This window comes from Centrocercus urophasianus, unplaced genomic scaffold, assembly GCF_019232065.1.
Source record: "Centrocercus urophasianus isolate 14NV4802_14NV808 unplaced genomic scaffold, USGS_Curo_1.0 seq_11, whole genome shotgun sequence".
In the NCBI taxonomy this organism is placed as follows: Eukaryota; Metazoa; Chordata; class Aves; order Galliformes; family Phasianidae; genus Centrocercus; species Centrocercus urophasianus.
In genome coordinates, this window is record NW_024884253.1 from 70,478,108 (window position 1) to 70,500,509 (window position 22,402).

General features: G+C 37.1%; 1 protein-coding gene across 2 annotated transcripts in view; it reads right to left on the bottom strand.

Moving 5' to 3' along the window:
* The window catches only part of RETREG1 (reticulophagy regulator 1), a 55,905-nt gene that overhangs the window by 10,828 nt on the left and 22,675 nt on the right, over positions 1–22,402 (bottom strand). The window contains exons 1-2 of one of the 2 annotated variants that reach the window (XM_042840066.1): positions 13,097–13,354; positions 1,547–1,673 (exon numbers count right to left, since the gene is read on the bottom strand). In XM_042840066.1, the coding sequence (XP_042696000.1) occupies positions 1,547–1,673; positions 13,097–13,131 (162 nt within the window). In that variant the 5' untranslated portion in view covers positions 13,132–13,354. Of the gene's footprint in view, positions 1–1,546; positions 1,674–13,096; positions 13,355–22,402 lie in introns of those variants that run through there. The other variant, XM_042840065.1, reaches the window with a different exon arrangement.

The window sequence follows — 22,402 nt, forward strand, 5'->3', positions numbered from 1 at the left end:
GAAATCCTTTTATAAATTGTACATTTCTGCTGTATTATTTCATACAACTGTTATGTTCTGATGCTTGCTGATCACCCTAATATCCCATAATGACAAGACAGAGTTGAATTTTAAATACAAATTTGAGATTCAGCCTCTCCTGTAACTGAGATATATGGAATCACAGAATGGCCTGGGTTGAAAGGGACCACAGTGATCATCCAGTTCCAACCCCCCTGCCATGGGCAGGGTCACCAACCACCAGGCTGCCCAGAGCCACATCCAGCCATCTTTCTGCAGAGCACAATATTGAGTACAGAACTGATCTGTTGAAAATTTACAGTAAAAATTCATTTGCTTTAGAGTTGAACTGTAACAAAATTGCTCATTCATAGAAATTTTGCACACAGCTAATGTGCTTATAATTAAACTGCAAAATAGTGATACGGCTCAGAGAACAAAGTCTGGAAAAAGAAAGGAAAACATGCTGTTAAAATCAACTTTTAAAAATCAGGATTAGACCTATCTTAAAGATATAGCTACTCTCTCACATTAATACAGGGCAAAATTATAGTACTGGGTATACCAATATTGCATTTTCTTACCTCAATATACTCCAACTTCTTTTAAACATCACCTCATCATCCTAACCACAGAATTTTTTTGCATGTGTTTTTGTAATTTATATACCTTTCAAATGTATTTGATCCTCCTGTTCACTGGTATTTTCAGTCTGAACTAATATTTTTGTTTAGTACCACGTGTTTCCAATTTCTGTATTATTAAGGGCTTTCATGAAGAATTTTGTAGCATTTTTAATTGCGATCAAAAGAGAAGAAAACAAATACCCTAATCTTCTCTTTCTACATTTTTATGATTAGCAATAAAAATGTAAAAGCAAAATCTACATTTTCACAGTGCTATTGCTACTATCTGCTGTTACATTTATTTATTTTTTTCTTAGAAAAAGAGTGCTTTTTCACATTGGACTAGAATGACATAATCATCCTCTCCCCATTAGGAGAGAATAAACCCTGCTCTTGCTTGCTTCTTCATGAACTGCATTCTACAGCTCATTTTTTTTCCAGAAAAAAAAGCATCAAATGCCTGAAGCTGTATAGAAGAAAAATTATCACAGTAAAATATGAAGAATTCTCTTTTATTATATAATACGTACAATACAGCCCTTACTGCAAACTACAATTATTTGGAAAAAAAAACCCACACATGTTTTTGAATGGTGCTGTATTGATTGATTGATTGATTGCTTTTTATAAGCTTTATAAAATAGTCATGATTTAAATCTCCCTTCTACAGAATGACTGGTGAGGTTCCAGCAGCTGAATTAGTAGAACTTTATTGCTAAGCTTCACCATGGACACCTTTTCTCAGTGATCATCTATCTACCTGTGTTCTGCACACAGATAGCACTTAGAAGAAACTCATGATTGAATGTATCATAATATGCGTTTTGATCTCTTTCTCCGTGTTTTTTCCTTTTTTTAAATCTACCTCACCTTTGAATCCAACTGTATCAAATTATCACTTTTAACTCGCCAGTGCTTACCTTGCCAGGGTTTTGTTCCTTGAAGTGGGACATTTCTTGAAGAAATACAAATAAATTCATCAGTGCTTCCGAAAGGCACTGATTTATTCTGGGTCTGTAGTCTTGCCTGGAACTGATGACTTCCCAGCTGAGTAAAATGAACACAAGTACACAATAACTTTATTTGTAGCTCATATGAATACTGAAGTTGCCTGAAAATATGTGAAGCACTATTGACTTCCAAACTAACCATGTTGAAAAGATATAGCCTTCAGCTATCTAATGGATGCTGCAGGCTAAGTGTATTTCATACACACTTTTTCTTTATACATTATACAAACTATGAGAGTCCATAAGAATTTTAGCTTTTCTCAGTAGGAAGTTATTTGATTGGTTGCTTTTGCCTAGTCCCTCTCCAGGAGGCACACACAGCCTACTACTGTTGTGTCATACTTCATTAGCCGTGATTGATGTTCATTCTTGTTTATCTTTTATTGTATTTCAGAACATGAACTTGTTAATATTGCTCACTTCTTGATATAAGGGAAGTTATGGAGATTTCCAAGTATTCGGACATATGCTTCTATTTTTGTGAGGCACTCTCAAAATGAGTTCACATACAACAGCACTTCTATCTGTAGCCTGCTGAGCCTCACGGCCCAGTTATTTTGGAATTTTGTTCCCAAAAATGACAGACTTATTGGCATTTTCATTTACTTAATGCCTAGCATTTTTCAGAAGATAGATGGATCCCTACCAACACAGGCTTCTTTGACCTCAAAAGTATTTCACATATTCCTTGGAGCGAGTTTACAAACCTGCACGTACCCGCAACCCCAAGGTTAAAAAAGAACGTCTAAAAAACATTGCTCCCTCATGTTATTTTCTTTTTTTTTCTTTTTTTTTTTTTTTTGAGTCTATAAAGAAAAAGCTGTGATGATGCAGATGCTATTAGCAAGGGAAATGAGTTTACTTAGAAAGCCAAGGAGATAATGGCTGAAAGAAAAGGGAGAGGAATTCAAGGTGTGATTTGCTTCAGAGTTACATGCACAACTGCACTGTACTACAAGAGATATGCGGGTGTTTCCTAAAAAGATAAGCTTCTCCTAGCAGGGCTGAAGTTATATGCTGCCACTTTCACACAGTTTTGGGAGCAAGCAAGGTGCTAACCCAGCACTGAGGGGATGGTAATTAAAATGGTCAAGTGGCCTGAATGAGGCAGAAACCTTGATCTGTGAATCACAAGAGCACATAAAGTAATGCAGCCCACATGGTTTAGTACATTGTGTTGTCAAATGTAAAGAAAGGCTTTAGATTGCTTCTGGTTCCTGGTCATAGATTAATTACAAAGCCATTCACACGCTTGCTAAATATATGCAAAACATGTATTTCACTTTATTTTCCAATGGAAAAAAAAACCACCAAAAAACCTATTTACATATTTTCTATTGAATACAGTTTCAGTTGAATAGCCCACAGGGATAAACCACATATTCTACTAATTGTGATAAAAGAAGAAACTGAACTCCGAATTTCAAATCCAGTGTTTCACAAAAGTAACACTGTTCTTAAGCTCTCCTTGAAACTAGCAGCTAACATTTCAGCCAAAATGACTGAAATGAATGGAAAACCTATCTGACATCCAATTTAGCAATGTGCTTGATGAGTCTAAGGCCACTTTTTCTTAAAAAATCTATTATCCTAAATATGCAGGATAAGAGAGCTGCAGGCCTCTGGTGAATTGTACAGTTTGGTCCATCTGCTGTCTGCTCTTAAATTTGTGAATTTTTACATAGTTCGTTGTAAGTCAGGAATAAGCCTTCTTCCTGCTTACACAAGACATCCCAAACTACTGCAAAACAACTTCACCACGAGGTGGTGATACAGCACCATGTATATCAGGGGAAGGTTCGGGAGCCATTTTACACTGAGTATACATAGTATTAAAGGAGTCACATTCAAACTGTGCTATGAGCAGTGAAACCAAGAACACAGCTTTTAGAAGAACTAACTTCTTGGCCACAGTGTAAAACCAGTTAAAATGCAAACTGTTGTCCCGTTCCAGGTGCTATTCTAGTACTTATTACAGTACAGCATTTCCTATTGTATTGCAGTAGTGTGATTACCTCTCATGTTACAGAATATTCAGAGAGAGAATATTCCCCTTTAAGAAAAATCAAACCATTTTTAAATAGGCTATCTGAAGATCATAGGGTGAGAGTCCTGTGTCTCAGATGAGGTGACTTCTGCAAGACTGAGAACACACATCTGCCAGCCATGCAGGACTGCATTCAGGTCTTTGCCTCTGACGGAGGCAATATAAAGGCATTCAATAACTCAGGGAGGATTCGGCAGAAACACAGCAGAAGCAATTAGGAATGTTAGCAACACAGTAACACAGAACTCAACACATCCACAGTACTGCTTTCAACATCCATCCTCACTGATGGTTGGAGGCTTAAGTACTATGCTAGAATTTTGTTTTATGAGAATGATATCTCATAGATAGGCTGTTCTCCTTACAGACACAATGCTTCCAGCTTTTGTAACACAGCACTAATATGCATTTTAAGACTTGGCTGTTTATTCTAGAATTGAAAACTACTATTGTGACATTATTATGAATTACAAAATCTTTTCATACACTTTGCTCTATCCTTTATTTAAAATTGTTGGCAAATAAGATGGAACTTAATGGAAGAGATGAAATGGGTAGGACTGATGTCTGCTCTCAAAATAGAGTTTTGAAATACACAGGCCAACTGTAGGCAGTTAGTTTAGTAATGTCAAAAGTTAATTGCAAAATCAGAAAAAAAAATTAAAAAAGGAAGGCATTAGTTGCAATAATAATGCAGAATATCTTCATATATACTAACCACCAACATAAAGATCACCAATATAGATCATTGTGGAAGAAATATTAGAGGGCACCAAGAGAAGAACAGTAACAATTAGAATACACAAATTATGCAGAAAAGTGTCACGTGGGGAAAGTTCTCTGGAGTTCCCTCTCTTGCTTGCTACCACTTCTCTCTTTTACCAGACTGAGAAAAAGAATGTGTGAGCTGCAGTGCAATACAATGTACTGTCAGATGCCTTGAGTCTGTGGTCAGCTGGTGGTGCACTGACAAAGATGAAACCAAGCATGGAGAGAAAATTGTGAAGTTTGCCTCAAAGCATTATAGACCCACAACTAAGTAAGCTTGCGCCACAGAATAGTATTTGTCAGTTTCTTGTAGTATTAATCAACAAGAAGCCAGGAGCAACCTGTCTGTTCTGCTATGTCCACACATTTTATTTTTATGAGGAATACCAGGGGACTGTTTATAGGTCTTGTACTGATCTTGGGCAACTACAGTCATGCATGGGATGCCTCTTTTCGCTAACATCTTCCATTAGTTGTCAGTCCCAGCAATATCTGACTCTGTGGTCCCTTGTTCTCTGGGCCCACGTGAGTAGCAGTGCTCACCAGAGGTCAGAGGATGGAACTAAGGGATAACTGCAGAGGGAGTGAGAAGGAAAAATAGGGGTGCAATGTATATTTGTATGTACACAAAAGTACAGAGCTTCCAGAATGCTCTAGCAGAAAATGATAAAGACTAAACCTACATCAGATCAAAAGTGTGCTCTTACAGCAGTGTGCTCTTGCAGCTCAGAAAGCAAATGGTATCCTGGGCTCCATCAGAAGAGGGGTGGCCAGCAGGGACATGGAGGTGATTGTTCCTCTCTACTCTGCTCTTGGGAGGCCCCATCTGGAGTACTGCGTCCAAGTGTGGAGCACCCAGTACAAAAAAGACAGGGAGTTGTTGGAGAGGGTCCAGAGGAGAGCCACAAAGATGATCAAAGGGCTGGAGCACCTCCCCTATGAAGACAGGCTGAGGGAGCTGGGCTTGTTCAGCCTGGAGAAGGCAGTGGGGTGACCTAATTGCAGCCTTCCAGTATCTAAAGGGATCCTACAAACAGGAAGGGAGTAAACTCTTTATAAGGGTAGGTAAAGGCAAGACAAGGGGAAACGGTTTTAAGATGAAGGAGGGAAGATTTAGGTTGGATATCAGGGGGAAATTCTTTACTATGAGAGTGGTGACATGCTGGATCAGGCTGCCCAGAGAGGTTGTGGATGCCCTGTCCCTGGAGGTGTTCAAGGCCAGACTGGATGGGGCCCTGGGCAGCCTGGTCTAGTATTAAATGGGGAGGTTGGTGGCCCTGCATGTGGCAGGGGAGTTAAAGATTCACGATCCTTGAGGTCCCTTCCAACCCAAGCCATTTTATGATTCTATGAAAAGCTGACATGCACTGAAGAATGCATACTGTAAATTAGTGTTTAAAAACAAAATGGAAGAAAAGAGAGCCATAAAGTGTTGTGAATAACAAATGTGGAGCGTGTGACTACGACATCAGTCAACCAAGAACATAAGAAAGTACTCCAGCATAATGTTAGTTACAGTACTTCAATAAATGACTTAAACATGAACCCTGTCCTTCCTGCCAAAATAGATTTTCTAATTCCAAGGTTCCAAAGTGTCTCTCTGAGGATGTAAGTAGCCAGCTGTGTCTGAACAGCTTCACAGTTTGTGTACCATTTAGAAAGAGGAAAATTTTACTCTCCTAATTTATATTGAGTTTATATAAAATACTGCAGTTCTGTGCCTGAATTGCCAGTAAAACTGAAGACATCCAGAGAGAAAACTAATTATTCATATCCTTCTAACTACTACATCATTCCTAAAATGGAGCAAATAAACAAACTGTTTCCCAGTAGCTGTACAAAAACACACCCTCCCTCCCCAGATGCTTCAACCCATCACAGTCACAAACACTGGCCAGAAGAGTCAGTGGCATTACATTCTCTAAATATGACTGATGGTGTCATACCCTCAGTTTGTATCTAGACATCTGTTCAAGCAAAGCCCCATCACATTTCTCTCAGAAAGGTCAGCAGCTCTCATGTTACTGGTTTCAAGATCTCTTCGTGATGTGCCGGATTTTTTTTAATTATGCACATGGTTTTGTATATACCCACATATACACATGACTTAGAACTGCAGTGGGCACAGAGCAGACCATGATGTAGCAACTGAAGGATTGCAACTACATAAACAGAGAAGTCGATAATTATAGTGCTTCCAAACCTGCTTCATCTCCCTGCTGCAAATGCACACACTTCAAACCTGTGCAGACTCTGTAATTTTAAGTGGAACTTGGAATCTGTTTGTCAGGGAGGAAGAGCTCAAAGTTAAATTCCCAAAGATACGTAAAGCAAAATATAGACAATATGACTATTCTGTATTTAGCATTTTTCTAAAACTTGCTATCTAGAGCTTATAGAAATCTAATTCTAAGGAGCATTTAGTGTCATATCAGAGCATAAACATCTGATAAAATGCTGTTGCTATAAAGATGATATTTAAGGACAAACCTCAAAGGCAACCAGGAGTTTAGCATAAAACTTGAGCAAATTAGATCAAGTGTATAAACTGTGAGCAAAACTGGATCAGGAAGGTTTACTTTCTCAGGGCTTTCACAGTTCTCTCCTGGGATGAAAGAAACCACCACCGTGCAAAAGGGAAAGACTATAATGGTGCAGTTACCTTTCTTTGAAAGAAACATTTCATACCTGGCATACACCAAAAATGCATTTTAAAAATTGTTTTCCAAGTTATTCAGGGACACAGATAATGGTTATTAAATGGTATTTAGACAATGTTTGTGAAGAATACTTAAACGTGCCCCTCTGGCCCTGCAATTTACATTTCAGTTGACCATATACTCAAAATGAAAACAGCTCCAAAATGTATAACAGTAGAAAAAATGCAACTTACAAGTGGAATTAAGAACCAATGATAAAATCTCTAAGATCTATCACTGAAGTGTGTGGTAGAAAACAGTGCAATATTGATGGGCCTTAGTGTACTACAGTATACCCAGTCTGTAAATGCTATGTGCGCTGCATGGAAAGACATAATAGCAAATACCAGTGAACTCATGGCACAGCATCTTAATGACCAATATGGCTAGTTTCAAAGGTGATTACTACACAGAGTTGTGTTTTAACCTGTGCCACTTCTGGATCCTATGTAATAGTTAAGTACACTAAAATAATTATTTTTGTGTCATGTGGCTATGACACAGACAACAAAACTTGCAGTTTAAATTAATCATTTAAACCATGCCATGTACACCATGTAAACCATGACACCATGTAAAATTCTACTTTCTTCAAAGAGATCCATGGAAGAATTACTTCTGTAATTGAAAGAATGAAGAAAACAGCAAGCATCTAGAAATACACTGCTTCTCACACTTCCCTGAGAACCTTCATCCTAAAACTTTTTGTTACAAGGTCTGTATTTCTTAGAGAAATCTCTCCAGCTTGCAGATGTCTGTATGCACTTTATTTCTCACTGCTAATCTATAAATACTGCAAAGGCTTAGTGTGATGTGATAACGTGGCAGATACATCCTTTATGCAACCACATCGAACATCCTTTCACTACTAAGAATCATGAACATGTGGAATCTTTAAAATGTAGAAAATCACATTTTCATTAAAAAAAAAAAAAAAAAAAATCAGCCCTGAAGAGTTACACCAACACTTCCCAATTATAAAAAAAAAAAAGCTAATTACCATCTATCTTGTAGTTCAAATACATCATTTCTAAGACCTACATTAATTCAACAGTATGCAACACTGATGCTCAAACTTTAAAACTGTTCTGAACATTCATCAGTCTTCTGCTGACACCCCAAATTTGTGCTTTTTAATCACAGCTATTATTACTTTTTTTTTTTTCCTTTTGAAAGGAAGGTGTACTGGAAGCAGCTTTATAAAAGCTTTATTTCACAGCTTTGAGTAATAGCATGTCTCCTTTTAATTTCTATTTTTGGTAATATTGCTGTACAGTAAGTATGTTTAAATGACCAGCATGTGATAAGCCTGGATGTGCTTTTCTCAGCGGCCTGCACAGCAGACTGGCCAACACATGTGACTGTCAACAAAACAAAATATATGCAACCTTTCATCCCTGTGTCTATCAGCTTCCTGCACAGCGTGTTAAACTAAAGTCGTGACAGCATTTGTTCTCTTTAGCTCACGTGGGAACAACTTGTCACCACTGTGTTGCTAAGCCATACCAATCCCATAAATAAAGATCTTTTTTTTCCCCCTCTATATTGCTCATCAAGAAAAACTTGTCTTAAAGAGAAAGCAGTAGTATCATTATAAAAATACACTCTATAAAGGGATAGGGAAATTCATCTTCTCCTAGAGGCTGCCTGAGGAAAAAAGAAAAAAAAAAAAAAAAGGCAGATGACTACCAAGATTTTATTTGGAGAGGATGCATTTATCTCTTACATTCAGTTGCAACATTGATTCTGTTAGAAAGTGTTGTCAAGGAGCTATATTCTTTACTTAATGATTAGATACAAACTGGCGAGCCCAGCATTCTTCAACACAGCACAGCCTCCTAAGTGTTGTTTTTTGCTGAATGTCCAGCTAGTTAGCAAATATACTCCTCCTTACATGTGGAGCATTCCCCTGTGCAGCTTCTCTATGCTGACTCTCAGCAAAGTGACAGGTCAGCTCTGATGGGAAACACTTCCTTTGGCCTACGCTACACTCTCGCCCTGCTCTCCTGAGAAGAATCTGGCTACTCCAGTTTGAGGTCATCCAGAATGTGAAATGTAAGTTGACGGTCGAGTGCTGTTAGTTCAAAGTCATGATTTACTAAATCAGCACAGACTCTTCAGATGCCTTTTGCATGAAAATGACTCTTTCAGAGTCACATAAATACTATTACAGACTCGCTTTCTATTTAGTAGAAGCTATAATGCTATTACTACTCTTTGTGGGCTGCTGTATTCTTAGCAAAAGAGTAGAAGGGCTGGGATCTTCCAGGTCAGCCTCCCACTTGTAATAGAAACTGGTGATGTAAGAGATGTATTTTCATTGCACTATTTTCGTTTAGAAAAGTAAGGAAGTTTTGTTCCTGTCAACAGGAGCATAAAGTTCTGTTTGCTGAATTTTAAATAACTCTGCCCAATTTTATAAGTAATTCTTTTACATCTGTTTGTCTCTCCTCAAAGTCAATTCTTTTAACGCTTTTCACAAACTCAACCCATTTTCTTCCTTCAGATTCCATGTTCTTCAGCTAAGATACTTCTAGTTCAAGGCCTCTCAAAGTCAAACAGCTAGGAAAGATGAGCTGAGCGCTCCTTAAGTTGCAGAGCAGCTGCATGAGAAAGAAAAATCACATTTTCAACTGCCAAAAAAAGAATACTTTTAAATTTGCAAAAGCATCATAAGGACTTTTTTAGATGATATCACAAGGTGGTTTTAAGCCTATGAAGAAAGTCACTGTGTTTTCAGTTGGCTCCAACGACAGTAGGAACCAGCGGCCAGCGGCCATTTGCTCTGATGCATTACTGAGAGCTCCTAACCGCTCACTGCCTGCATTTGTGCAGCAAGTTCAACAATTAAAGCAATATCAAATATTTTCCATTTTACTTGCGTAACATTAGCAGAAAACACAACTACTCTTATGTGATGACAAATCTGTCATTAAATACCACGTCAATTTGACTTTAAACCAGATCTCCATTTTTCTTAAATCCAAGTATACAGTGAAAGAGGTCATGCACTGAGATTATAGCTCAAAAACAGCTGGTTCAAAATACAGGTCAAAATAACAGAGCCTTTTTTTTTTTAATCCAAGTCAGAAAAGACTCCTGGCTAACAGTTTAGTGCACCATCCTTTTTGATAATAAGCACATAATAGCAATTAGAACAACAAAGACATTGCTCTAATGCAGTTAGTTACACTTCAGTACATGCCTGAAAAACTGTATTCGCAGTGCCTTTTATACATTCTTGACCATCAATAGATTCCTCATGAGTTGTCATTTTATTTATGCTGTTGTTTTCTTTAAAAAAATACAGCAACTTTCACATGTAATGGGGAAAATACTGTTGTTATCTTAACTACTTCAGTCCTTGACCTTTGATTACATCCTTGCTCACTGTTTTTCATCTGGCCTGGGATCATACAGACAAACAAAACAGAAGCGGGTACCTGATCTTCACAACTCTTAAGCCTTTTACTATCTTTCCTAAGAAGCATTAAGTATATTTGTGCATACATTCCTTTGGTTATTATATTTCTAGATTCACAGTATGACTAACAGACTATTGACCAATGCCACACCTTGAATGACAATGTTAATAAAATTCTCTGGTGACACAATATTTTCTAACGTAGGACATGATCTCAAAAGGGGGTAAGATATACGAAGTATTCAGTTGTATCTGAGGAATATAAAAACTGCAGCAAGCTGAAACCAGTCAGTGAACAAAGCTCACTCTACAGCTTCTACGCAAATACAAGTGTCCTCCTTTTTTAAACAAATAGACCCACAGCTTTGATTCTTTGAACCCTCAAAATTATATTATCTGTATCTGTGTATTTAATAGCTCTTCTGCAACCCTAAAATGCACTGCTATAGTATAGTTCTCGTATTATTCTAGTACACTTCCAACAGATCTTCCTCTTATTCCTTCCTGTTTAACTTGGACCAAAATATTCTCACTTCCACAAAACATTACCACATAAATGATGCAACCACGTAAAAATGATTTTGAGATGTATCTTATTTGTTACCAAAGGCAGATTAATTCAAGAAAATAAGAATGTTTTGATGAGGTTACTTTCTCAAATCTTGCTGCTGAACAGCAAAGCCACAAAAGGATGGGAGACTAGGATCAAGACCAACTCATATAGTGGTGGTTGCAGAAATGATAAACGGGAAGAGCAGGCCCTATTATCATACTTTTCAAGTTATTGCTTAAGAAAATTTGTCTTTCTTTATTAATAAAAAAGCTTTGATTCATAGAATAAGATGTCTTAGAGGTCTGGGCCTAACATTACTCCTTATTTAAGTGCCAAAATCTGTTCCAAGCCTTCATAGAGAAAGAATTGTGAACAAAAGAAGTTCTACATGACAGAGTGTGCATGCTTTGCACAGAAATTGCATCTTCTTACATGCTGATAAACACTGCATTTAAAAAAAATAATAAATCAAAATTACAATATTATTTTTCTCAGCTGCTACCATTTCCTCCCATCTTGTATTCAATTAAATATTTCCAAAGGAGGAGATGATGCAAATCCTTTATAAAACTGATTCAAAATAAAATAAAAATAAAAAATAAAAATAAAGTGACTATGATTTGAATCCTCCATTTTTTTCTTCAATGTGTCATGCATGTTGCTATTTTCCTGTATTGAAAAATATACAGTTTAATAAGCCGAAGATTCAGCTAAACAGTCTTTAATGAATAGCAATTAACACTTCCGTGCTAGCTGTCACATATTTAGCCAACATTTCATTAAAAAGGAAAAAGAATGTGCTACCCTGTGCTACAATTACTTATAATCCATGCCATATATAGGGCACAACCTAGATCCCTGCAAACGGAAATGTGTAGGTGACCCCACCCTTGCAAAGACCCAATTATGCCACTGGGGATCCATTCACCCACACTCATCCAGTTAGGTGACAATGTCTGAACGTACTCATCTACAACAGACATCCAGAACGTTGTTCACCCATCTTCCAATGTTGCATTCACGTACATATTGCAAAAACATCCTCAATGATTAAATTTAAATATAAGAAACAGAGGTTGAATCCCAAGCCAGTGCTCTTCTGATTTCTGTAATTTCTTAGATTTGCCTATCCATATTAGATTTTTTTTTTAAACTAACCTCTAAAAATGTCTGCTTCTAAATATATGACTTTTTTTCTCTTTGGTATTAAATATTTATGAGCACTGTTTTGAAGCCAACATTTTATGTAGCATCAAGAAAGTGAAAATCATAATTACAGAAAGACAGTTTGGACTTGAAGAAATCTAAATCATAAAGTCTATCATAGGCAAACATAAATAATATTTGCTTTTAAAATATATTTTTTAAAATCTATTAAGCTGAATATATTTAGCACATTTATTCCCACAGGAATGTGCTAGAACACATTTGTAAAAACCATATTAGTTAATTTGCTGTGAAGTTTTTGGGCCATCTACTTTCTTCTTGTCCTGTTGGTGGTTTCTATAACTAATTCAGATAAAAAGTCAACTTCAAAACGACTGACATACCTCAAAGGGACACAGTGCCCTATCTCACAGTAATGAATTACGGTTCTGTCAGAATGTGGCTGCACATAAACTATTTGCCTCTCTGACATTTTGAGACCTGTAAGCTGTCCCAGGGTTGGGAAAAGTGACACGTAGAAATCATCCAGTATCTCATTCCATTTAGCTTTAGTTTAAGAACTACACAAAGGATGTACAATTTAACCATTATGTAGCCACTAATATTTTATTCTTCTCTTTTACAAAGCATTAGATTAGCATTACGGGCAAAACACTCAAAGAGTTAGATGATCTGCTGTAACACAGAGCAAACTAATCTTTGACCTAGTATGAAAACACAGGACTTCACGGAGAGATTAATTGCAGACAGCTTTGCTTTATGCAGCACTGTATGAGAAGGCCATCAAAATCATTTACAGTACCTTTCATCTTGTCCCAGGTCCTCACTGTCTGACATTTCAGACGTAAGAAGAAATTATGTCTCTCTTTCAACCAATCTAGATAATCCAGGTAAGGGTCTTCTAGTCTGCTTTGAGTTTTAGTAGCACCAAACGAGGAAACTGCTCTGTCTGCTGCGGAGAAAAGTGCTCCTTGCTCAAAGAGCAAATGTTTACAACACATCCTAAGTGTCTGCTTGTCTTGAATGAATTTCAGAGCGTTCTGCGTTGATTGGCCAATGCTATAAATAAACAAGTCCTGACTCACCTCGCACACTATGACAGGGTGTTTAGTAGCAGGCACAGCCAAGAGCACAACATTTTTTTCTTTTGGTCATGTGAGGGAGAATCACCACCCAGTTATTGCATCTTATTTTTCTCCTTCCACTGACACCCTTCCTCAATGTCTCCCACTTGCTCAGAATCAAGTGAACATAAACCAAAATTATACAAAGCTAGATGGCACTCAACTTCAAAAAGTAATAATTTTTAAAAGTATAAAGAGCTTACTGTAACTGTAAAAAGTTCAAATTTTATTCTCTGCAAAGTGCAAGCCACAATTTTTCTCCACTGACTTATTCACAGATGAAATACAAACTCAGCCATTCTTTTCAAATAAGGAATAGGAAGACAAGTTTTCAGTAACTATTAATTGCATTACTTTTAAGTTCTGATTCTAACTGTGCCTGTCACAAGCAGGCTGTCATGGGGATACCAGCAAACTATACTCGCAGCCCTCAAATAAAGAGGTATGCCAATAGGAGGAGGTTTTCTGCCAAACATTTTCTGCCAAATATCCCTTGTGAACAACCTAAGCTGAACTAATAAAGTCACTTTATTCATATCTCTTTCGGCTGTGTGCATGACAAGGATTCTGTCACTCCAGCTATATTTCTATTAAATTTCAACACCTCAGCCACCTCATCTGCGCTCCATCAGCCCAAGACTCCAGGGATCACATATTTGTTGTTCAGCGCTGCTCCTTCACATGGCTTGCTTCTTCCATTAAACAGCTTGGCCTGTTCTTCATATAATGTCAAGCAATTACTACATCCAAAGATCTTCACATAGAAATCTTTTTTGTCCTATGAGGAAACTCAGCAAGACTAGACCTGCTTGCCCTGTGTGAAGCAATAGGAACTGTCGTGGAAACGTGAAAAAAACAAAGCTGGAACAAAAGCTATGCCAGATTAATAATCAACCAGCCAGTATCCTCTGTTTGGTACACTGCACTTGATGCACTCCAGGTTACGTAGCACTCAGTGGAAAGTTGCTTAACTTTCAAAACTACAGAGGGACTACGTTTACTTTAATATAAAAGACTTCAAAACAAACTGTAAGATCTAGATTAAAACTTCAAAAATTCCCAAAACAGCACAATGAGAAAACCACAACTTTCAACTGTGTGACTTATATTTACTATGCAAGTATTCGAATTAATAAAATGATCTCAGGGACACCGTGTGTCTGTGAACTTACTTTACTCTTCTCTGGCATTCTCCTTAGTTCTTTTCTCCTTTTCCTAAACCCATCCACACCTTTCCTCAGTCTTTTTAAGACATGTACTTAACAGTGTAATAATACTGAACTTTAAGGAAGGAGGGAGAATAAAAACAGGAATAAAGTCTTCTACTTCTTAATTTCATTAAGTATAAATATATATTAACTTATTTTATATTTAAAATTATTTGTTCTCTATAAAAATACAAATAGAAGTCCTGTTCTACTCAACAGAGACGTTCCATGCTAAACTATACCCACTTACTCCATCATCCTTTTTTATTTTTCTTACTTGTATGCATAGCTGAGATAATTACAGCTGTACTTCCTTCTAGATTAACTGAAAGCAACAGAACTACTCAATTCTAAATCTTCTTCAGCAAAAATCTTATCTGTGACAGTTTTACTTTCACATCAAAATTCTGAAGTCTGCCAAGCAGGGCAAGAATCAAAACAAATAAATGAAATCTGCAAACATACAAAAGCAATGTTCAAAGCATAACTGTAGCACTGAAAGAGAAAGCAAAACTAAGTCCCCCTGTGCAACTTTTATTTCTTTTACACTCATTAGGGTACACTTTTACATAGCCACGTACATTTTACTGAGGCACCACCTACTTTTAATACATTTCATGAGCACATTCGTAGGCTAAAGAGATGTCTACCCCTGTATTTTAGGATTGGAACTTGCTGCAACCCATGCTGCTGAAGTACTACTGTGGACTTTTCATTTTTTCTGCCCCTCTGCTCCCTGTGAGGAGCTGCAGCTGCCATCAGGACTCCCCTCAGCTCCTCTGCGCTGAGCGCACCCAGGAGCCTCAGTTGCTCCTCACACGTCTTACACCTAGGCCCTTCCCCATCCTCACAGCCCTCCTTTGGACACTCTCTACAGCTTGACGTCCTTCCTACACTGTGCACCCAACCCGCACGCAGTGCTGGAGGTGAGGCTGCACAGCACACTGCAGAGGGGACAGCCGCTGCCCCTGCCCTGCTGGCAGTGCTGGGCCTGGTGCACCCCAGGTATGGTTGGCTCTCTGGGCTGCCAGGGCACGCTGCTGGTTCATAATTTACTTTTATGATTCCTTGGAACTCTTCACATGCCCTCAGTGAGGAAAGGAGGATATTATCACCTTATTTATTTATTGATGGAAATATTAGGTTCAGAAGTGTCTACTAAATGAGTACCTAACCAAGATGTCAAGGGTCAGTTACTTCGAAAGCAGAGCATTTATAAGACACGTTGATACTCATGGACTAGTTTCTACCGAGTTTAGTGCTCATTGCTTTTGCAAGCCAGACTTTAGAACATGTGAAGATGTAATTTGCTCCAGTGTAATAACACTAAAATATTTTACGAAGTTTCACAAAGACAACTATCTAGAAAATTCACCACAAATTTTTAATTAGTCTTAAGTTTTCCATACCTAAGGGAATGAGAGCTTGTACTGACCAAGCTGGAGACCTCCATCAGATAGGGCTCCAAACTATTTCACAACTGTATGAGATAAAACAACTTTCCAATACTCTTGGATGGGACAGCAGCAGGTGAACAAAAACACTGCACTGAATCTATTTGAAGGCTATCTGGCATTTTCAGCTAAGCACAAAACTGCAGCTCAGGGAAAAAACACATTTCTATGTTCTCCATACATTCTTCTAGACTTCACCTCATGGCTCAAGAGACTCCTGAGCCAGCTGCAAAGACTGGATTTTTAACTCTCCTCAGTAGGTTTCAATAGGTAGAATTTCGTAAAGTTGTGCAGCAAGGACTTCTGCACTTTACTTACACGCTATTCAAAAAAATCACCAACTTTGTCTGCTCTGAACTAGCCAGCTCCAGCTTCAAGTGATTTCTAGGAATATGTCTAGAACAGGTAAAGAACAGCAATCTCTCATTAGCTTTTCACAGCTATTAAGGTGAGGTTGTGAGGTGGAATTGCCTAGAAGAGAGCTGGTATGAGAATAGTTAAAAATCATTTTAAAACATTTCCAGCACGGAAAACTCAAGTGACTGGAGAGAACAGAACTGAGGAGAGAAAAGATCTTTTCCTCCTTATGGAATCCTGTGTATTAAGCAGGACTCCTTCTTCATATTTAGATGAAATAACAAATTGTTACAGCATTTTTAAAATCATAAGCTGCATATTCAGGATAACAAAACAAAATCAACATTAAGGTTTGACTGAAAAAAAAAAGACACAACATTCACAAAGGTAAATGTGAGATCATATTACACATGCAAAAAATATTTACTCAGCAGAACAAAGCACATGAATATGTATTTTTAAAGAGCTACAAAAAATGGGATATGAAAGCAACATGACTATTTAACAAACACCAAAACCTGACTTGTATGAGAAACAATGAATTGTCATGAGATATTAGTGGCTCATCATAAAGCATGCACGCAGCAGAGTGCATGAGACTATTTCCAAGTTTTTCTTAACATAGGCAAAAAGGAGAGTTAAAAGAAGAAAGTCTTCAGCAGTATTTAAAAAGCATTTTAGTCACATGAAGGTAACAAATCTTCCTCTTGCACAAATGTGATAGGTCATGCTAGATTTATGTGACAAACAGAGAAGAGCTGGAGACAGAGTGGTGTAAGATCTTACCACTAAGGGTGAAAATCTCAACTGCCTTGGGACTTTTTGACCATGGGATCTTGTTAAACAACTATAAAAGAAACATATTTTGGAGAAAAAAAAATTCATCATATGTCACCTTTCAATTGAATATTCTTTTCTGATTTTTTTCCCAGATGACTTTTCACATACTCTCATGAAATTACTGTTTTACTATATACCGCATTTCCAATTTCCCTAAAACCTAAAAGGCCTACAAAGGTACTTATGTTAATCTACATTCGTGATCTGTAATTTAGTTAAGTCACATTAAAATGCCAATTCTTTGCTAGGCACATACAGTACTCAAGATTTTGAGACCTCCCTCTCCACCTGTTTCTCTTGGCAATCTGAATAGCTTATTCTCAGAAATTGTTTTCTTCCCTTCCTGCAAAGAGGCGAACCCTATGTATGCATACAGACCAAACAGCAAGATACCCAAACAATGAAATCAGCTTGCACTGGGCCAATCGATACAGGCTAAAAAATAGTTAAGAACACGTGAAGATTTCTAGGTATTTTTTAGAAGTGTTGATGCAAAGATAGAACAACTCTGAGAATTTTTGACTTATAATGTAACTATTAAACACACCACAAAACATGAAAGAAGCAGGCTGCTAGTATGCTACCAAGAAAAAGAACATTTAGAAGACATTTTTCTATGTAAATAAATTCAGAAAGTAAAAACTCACTCAAAATCATATACTAACAAATGCTTACATCTAAACGATTTTGTTTATTTGCTAGCAGTTTGCTAAGAGCAAGTTCTGATATTGGCATTCAGTAATGAAGAGGAAGAAGAGTTGTCCATCTAATTATATAATTTATTCTTAGATGCAACGTAAGAAAATCTCCCCAGAGAGTGGTTAGTGCAATTGCAAGCCATAACTAGATCAAAGTTCAGGTCACAAGCCCTGAATCAGACACTGCAAACTTTAGGATGAATCACTGCAGAACTCCATGTACACTGCAATGGATGCACAGAACGTACTTACATATTGATCATTTCCATTGACATCAACCCTATTCTTATGCCTCTGCTCAATGAGCCAAAGTTGTCGATTAATATTCAAGATTCTCTGCCAGATTTTTTTCTTAGCTAGCTTGGTTCTTCTGGTTGCCCTTTAGGGCATCCTTTTTTTAACATCTACATCATGAAAGTGAGACAGAAAGTGAGACAGCTTCCCAAATCATTCTGCTAATTTTTCTCATCTATTTACTACCTATCTATTGGTTTACTATGTGACAGAAGATAAAGACTCTTTAATATGTGTGAAGTTAAAATAATAATATTCTCTCCCTATAAAGAGCTTTTTCATTTGAGTTATTTAGTCTCACGTGGCAAACTTATGAAACTGAGCAACAGAGACAAAAAAACCCAAAATTATTAAGATTGTGACTCAGTTTAAGGCCAGATTTTATCTGATGGATCATTTAATAATTTGTATGCTACTTATCACTATTGTCCAACTTCAATATATGTAACAGCACATTAGCAAACCTACTGTATTAAAATAAAAACAAGGACATGTAAGTTTGTAATATAGCATTAAAGTTTTTACCATTTTAAACAGATCTGAGACCACTTGTCATTTCAGAAGGGATACACTTGTGGTTGCAGAGCAATCAAAAAAAAAAAAAAAAAAAAAAACCAGAAAAATATGGGAACTCCTCATTCATCCCAGCAGAGCTGTGCCAGATGAAAAGTAAAAAGACGTGTAAAGTTTTCAAATGCTAACACCAAAATGTAAAGAAAATACTCTTGAATTACACTGCAGAGGGTGTAATTCAGGGTAAGATAGGCAATAATAAGAAATAATATCAGAAATACAGTCGACAGAGAAATGGTATGCTTCATGTGATGTACACATGTGTACAACTGCAGACTGAGTAGGATGGTTAATTCTGAGATTCACTGATGGAAACAAAACTACCTTTATTCTTGCTTGATTGGCGTCTAATTTCTTAGTGGAGTTTCTCCAAAGCAAATATTTGTCAAACTGCAATACTTCTGCTCTTTTAGTATCCAGCTCTTAAGTGAAATAACTGCAAAATTTACATCTTTGAAGGCCAATAAAGCCTTCATACAAAAAATACAGCCAAGATTGCAAGAGAAATCAACCCCTTCTGCAATGACATCCTCCCTCAAAAACCGAAACTTACACCATTTTGGGGATGATGAAAGTCAAGAAACATTCAGCCCAGGAGCAATGATAAATACAGAGCTGCAGCCTGGCTTTTTTGTAACCAAGCACACAGGCAGATCTGCAGTTGAGCAGAATACCAAGCTAGTTGTGTGAATGCTGCCAGAGCACTCAGCCACAAGTGCTGAAATGATAACCCTTAGCCCTGCCTTAAAAAGATCATAATGAGGATGACATTTTGCTGAGAGGCTGACAGTGTTATCAGGAAGCCAAATTAAGTCAGTTATCAAGACTTTTCTCCCAAAGCATAAAAGAAAACTTCCCCGTTCCTTTCCCATTCATTTTTATTTAAATCCATACCATAAGGGCTCTTAAAAGGCATGTAAAGAACACCTTGCTTTGCAAGGCAAGATAGCAGTTTCTATCCCCATTTCTACCTCATTTCTCATGGAAGTCTATAGATTTCAAAAGAAATAATTCATTAAGCTGTAGAAAATCTTTTCAATTGTATGTTTTCCTGTCAGAACACTAAAGAATTAGGCTTTAAACTTAGAATTTACACACACGCTTGTATTTATATACATTTATACTCAGATGCATAAAAGCAAGTTCTTAGATACATTTTGACCATGCACCTTGTACGGATTTATTGGTAAGAACACTTAAGAACTTAAGAAAACTTAAGAAAACTGGGCAGCAGCTATCTCACACACCCTTCTGGCATTTGTGAGACTTCAACAGTTATTTACAATTCATTCAAAAATTAAATACAGAAATAAATAGATGTATTTATTTAAGTTTTTGGTGACATTTAGGTAGCTGCTTATTTTGTCAATGAAAAGTCAAAGCTTATAACATGCTTAACAAGGTTACCCAGCAGGTAAGTTGGGTCAGCTTATGGTCTGTCCAGCCCTGTATTCTGTCTTTAAGAGTTGCCAAAATTGAATACCTGAGGATGCCCAAAGAACAGAATAAGATGCAGGATAATACGCAACGACACATCAACAAAACAAAACACAGCCTTCATTAATCTGTAGGTCAGGGACTTCCAAAGCCAGAGGTGGTGAATTTGTATTTAAAAAGCCTTACAGAACTGCCCTGTAATTTGTATTTTTAGTCCACATATAGATCTACTTTTCACAACAATCCCGTGTCAAGGATTTCCAAAGCTTTCTTGCATTTATTTTCTTAACCTCCTGCTTGCTATTTTATGTTCCCTCATTCCAATACCGGGAGAGAAAAGACATGTTTCTTAGGATATCTTAGAGAACCCTTTTACTCCTTAATTAATATTTCTCCTCAATTATTCCTTTTCCAACAAGTCCTACCTCATTTAATTGTTCTTTGTATGGAGCTAGTTCCTGTCTCTGCTCAATGTTGTTGCTCTATCCAGGAATTTTTGCACTTTTCACTTTTTTTTTTTTTTTTTTTTTTTTTAGGAGGCAGCACATTAGATTTGTTTGCCATTTTGCTGTGTAAGAAACATTGAGGGACCTTCAGAAATTCTTCAAAGTAAATTCTTGTCCTTATTTCCTTGAACAACTTGCTTACGCCTGGCTATCTGCCTTTTTGGGATGGCTTACGAATACATTTAACAGAATGCTACCACCCCACACTGCTGAAGGACGCATCTGACCATTCAGTAGCTCAAACACTACATATTCTCATCTCTATTTCCTATATTCCATATGATTATTCTTTTGTTTTAGTTTTTCTTTTTTAACACACGGCAGAGTCCTCTCTCAAACTGCAGAGTTGCTTATTTGCTTTTAGAGTGAAACACAGCTAATGCCTATTGGAAATTCAGCTGATCTACTTCAAATTCTACCCAGCATTCAGTCAGTTTTCATCTGCAATTTTTAAGAGATTTTTAAAAACTTCTGTCATTTTAAAATATTTCTACTGCTTTAATACTGGACATTTTTATATTTATTGTGAAATTTTCTTAACAATTATTGACACTAGTAAAAATACTGGCCTACAGTAATGTCAATGGCCACAGCTATGTCACTTATGTCTTAACTGCACTACTAATCAAAGCTCTTAATAAGAAAAGGCTTAAAAATTTAAAGAGTACCGTTCTCCTTATACAAAATCTTAGATGGGAAAAGGAAGTGTGTGTCATACAGTGCTTTGAATACAACACACAATTGGACTTCAGAGAACTTTCATGTTTTTGCACTACAGTAAACATCTATCTCTGAAAATTTTTGTTAAGCTGTTCTCCTGAGCAAGTCTGACCACCCGTATTCGGGAGAGGAGATACCTGCCCTGAGAATGGAAACAATGAACATATACCACCCTCTATTTTCCTTAGTGTAAAAAAGACAGACGTGCAGCTTGAGAGCTGATTTCCATTGATACTTAGACTCTGACTAAAGCATTTAGGAATAGAAGCAAAAAAAAAAAAAAATTTAGGCAGCAGATGTATTTTGGTCGGTTAACGTGAAACAACTCTCCTGCTAGTAAGAAAAAAGAAAGCAGAGTCAAGGAAGAAATATCATAAGGCTCGTTTCAAAACAGCTGAGCTGTTTTACTCAACTGTGTGTTGAAACACCTAAAAGAATACGTTACTCCGCTGATAGGCTCACATGCTTCGACAAAACTGTGTGCCAGGACATTCCTTACTAAATTAGTGACTAATCAGATGTTGCGCTGGGAAACACATCCTCACGTGTTACAACAAACACGGCTGCAACATCAAAAAAGTAGAAGAGCCAATGACTGTAAGTTCTTATGTCCTCGGTAAATAATTTCCATCATGCGTTTGAAATCTAATGCCTGTATTTGGCAAACCAGATGCAATTAAAGGTCAAAACCTTATTGCTATATAAACTCAACTACACTTACGCTGGTCTTACTTCTGATTGCCATCGTTCTAAAGGTTCTGTGCAATGAAGCCCTCTTCCTTCCACAGCAACATCCAGTATGTATTTATAAATGCCTAGTTTCAGTATTCAGAAGAGTTGTAAGAAACATTTATTGAGTTCTCAAATTAACTGAAGTTGACTTCCCCACCCCCCCCG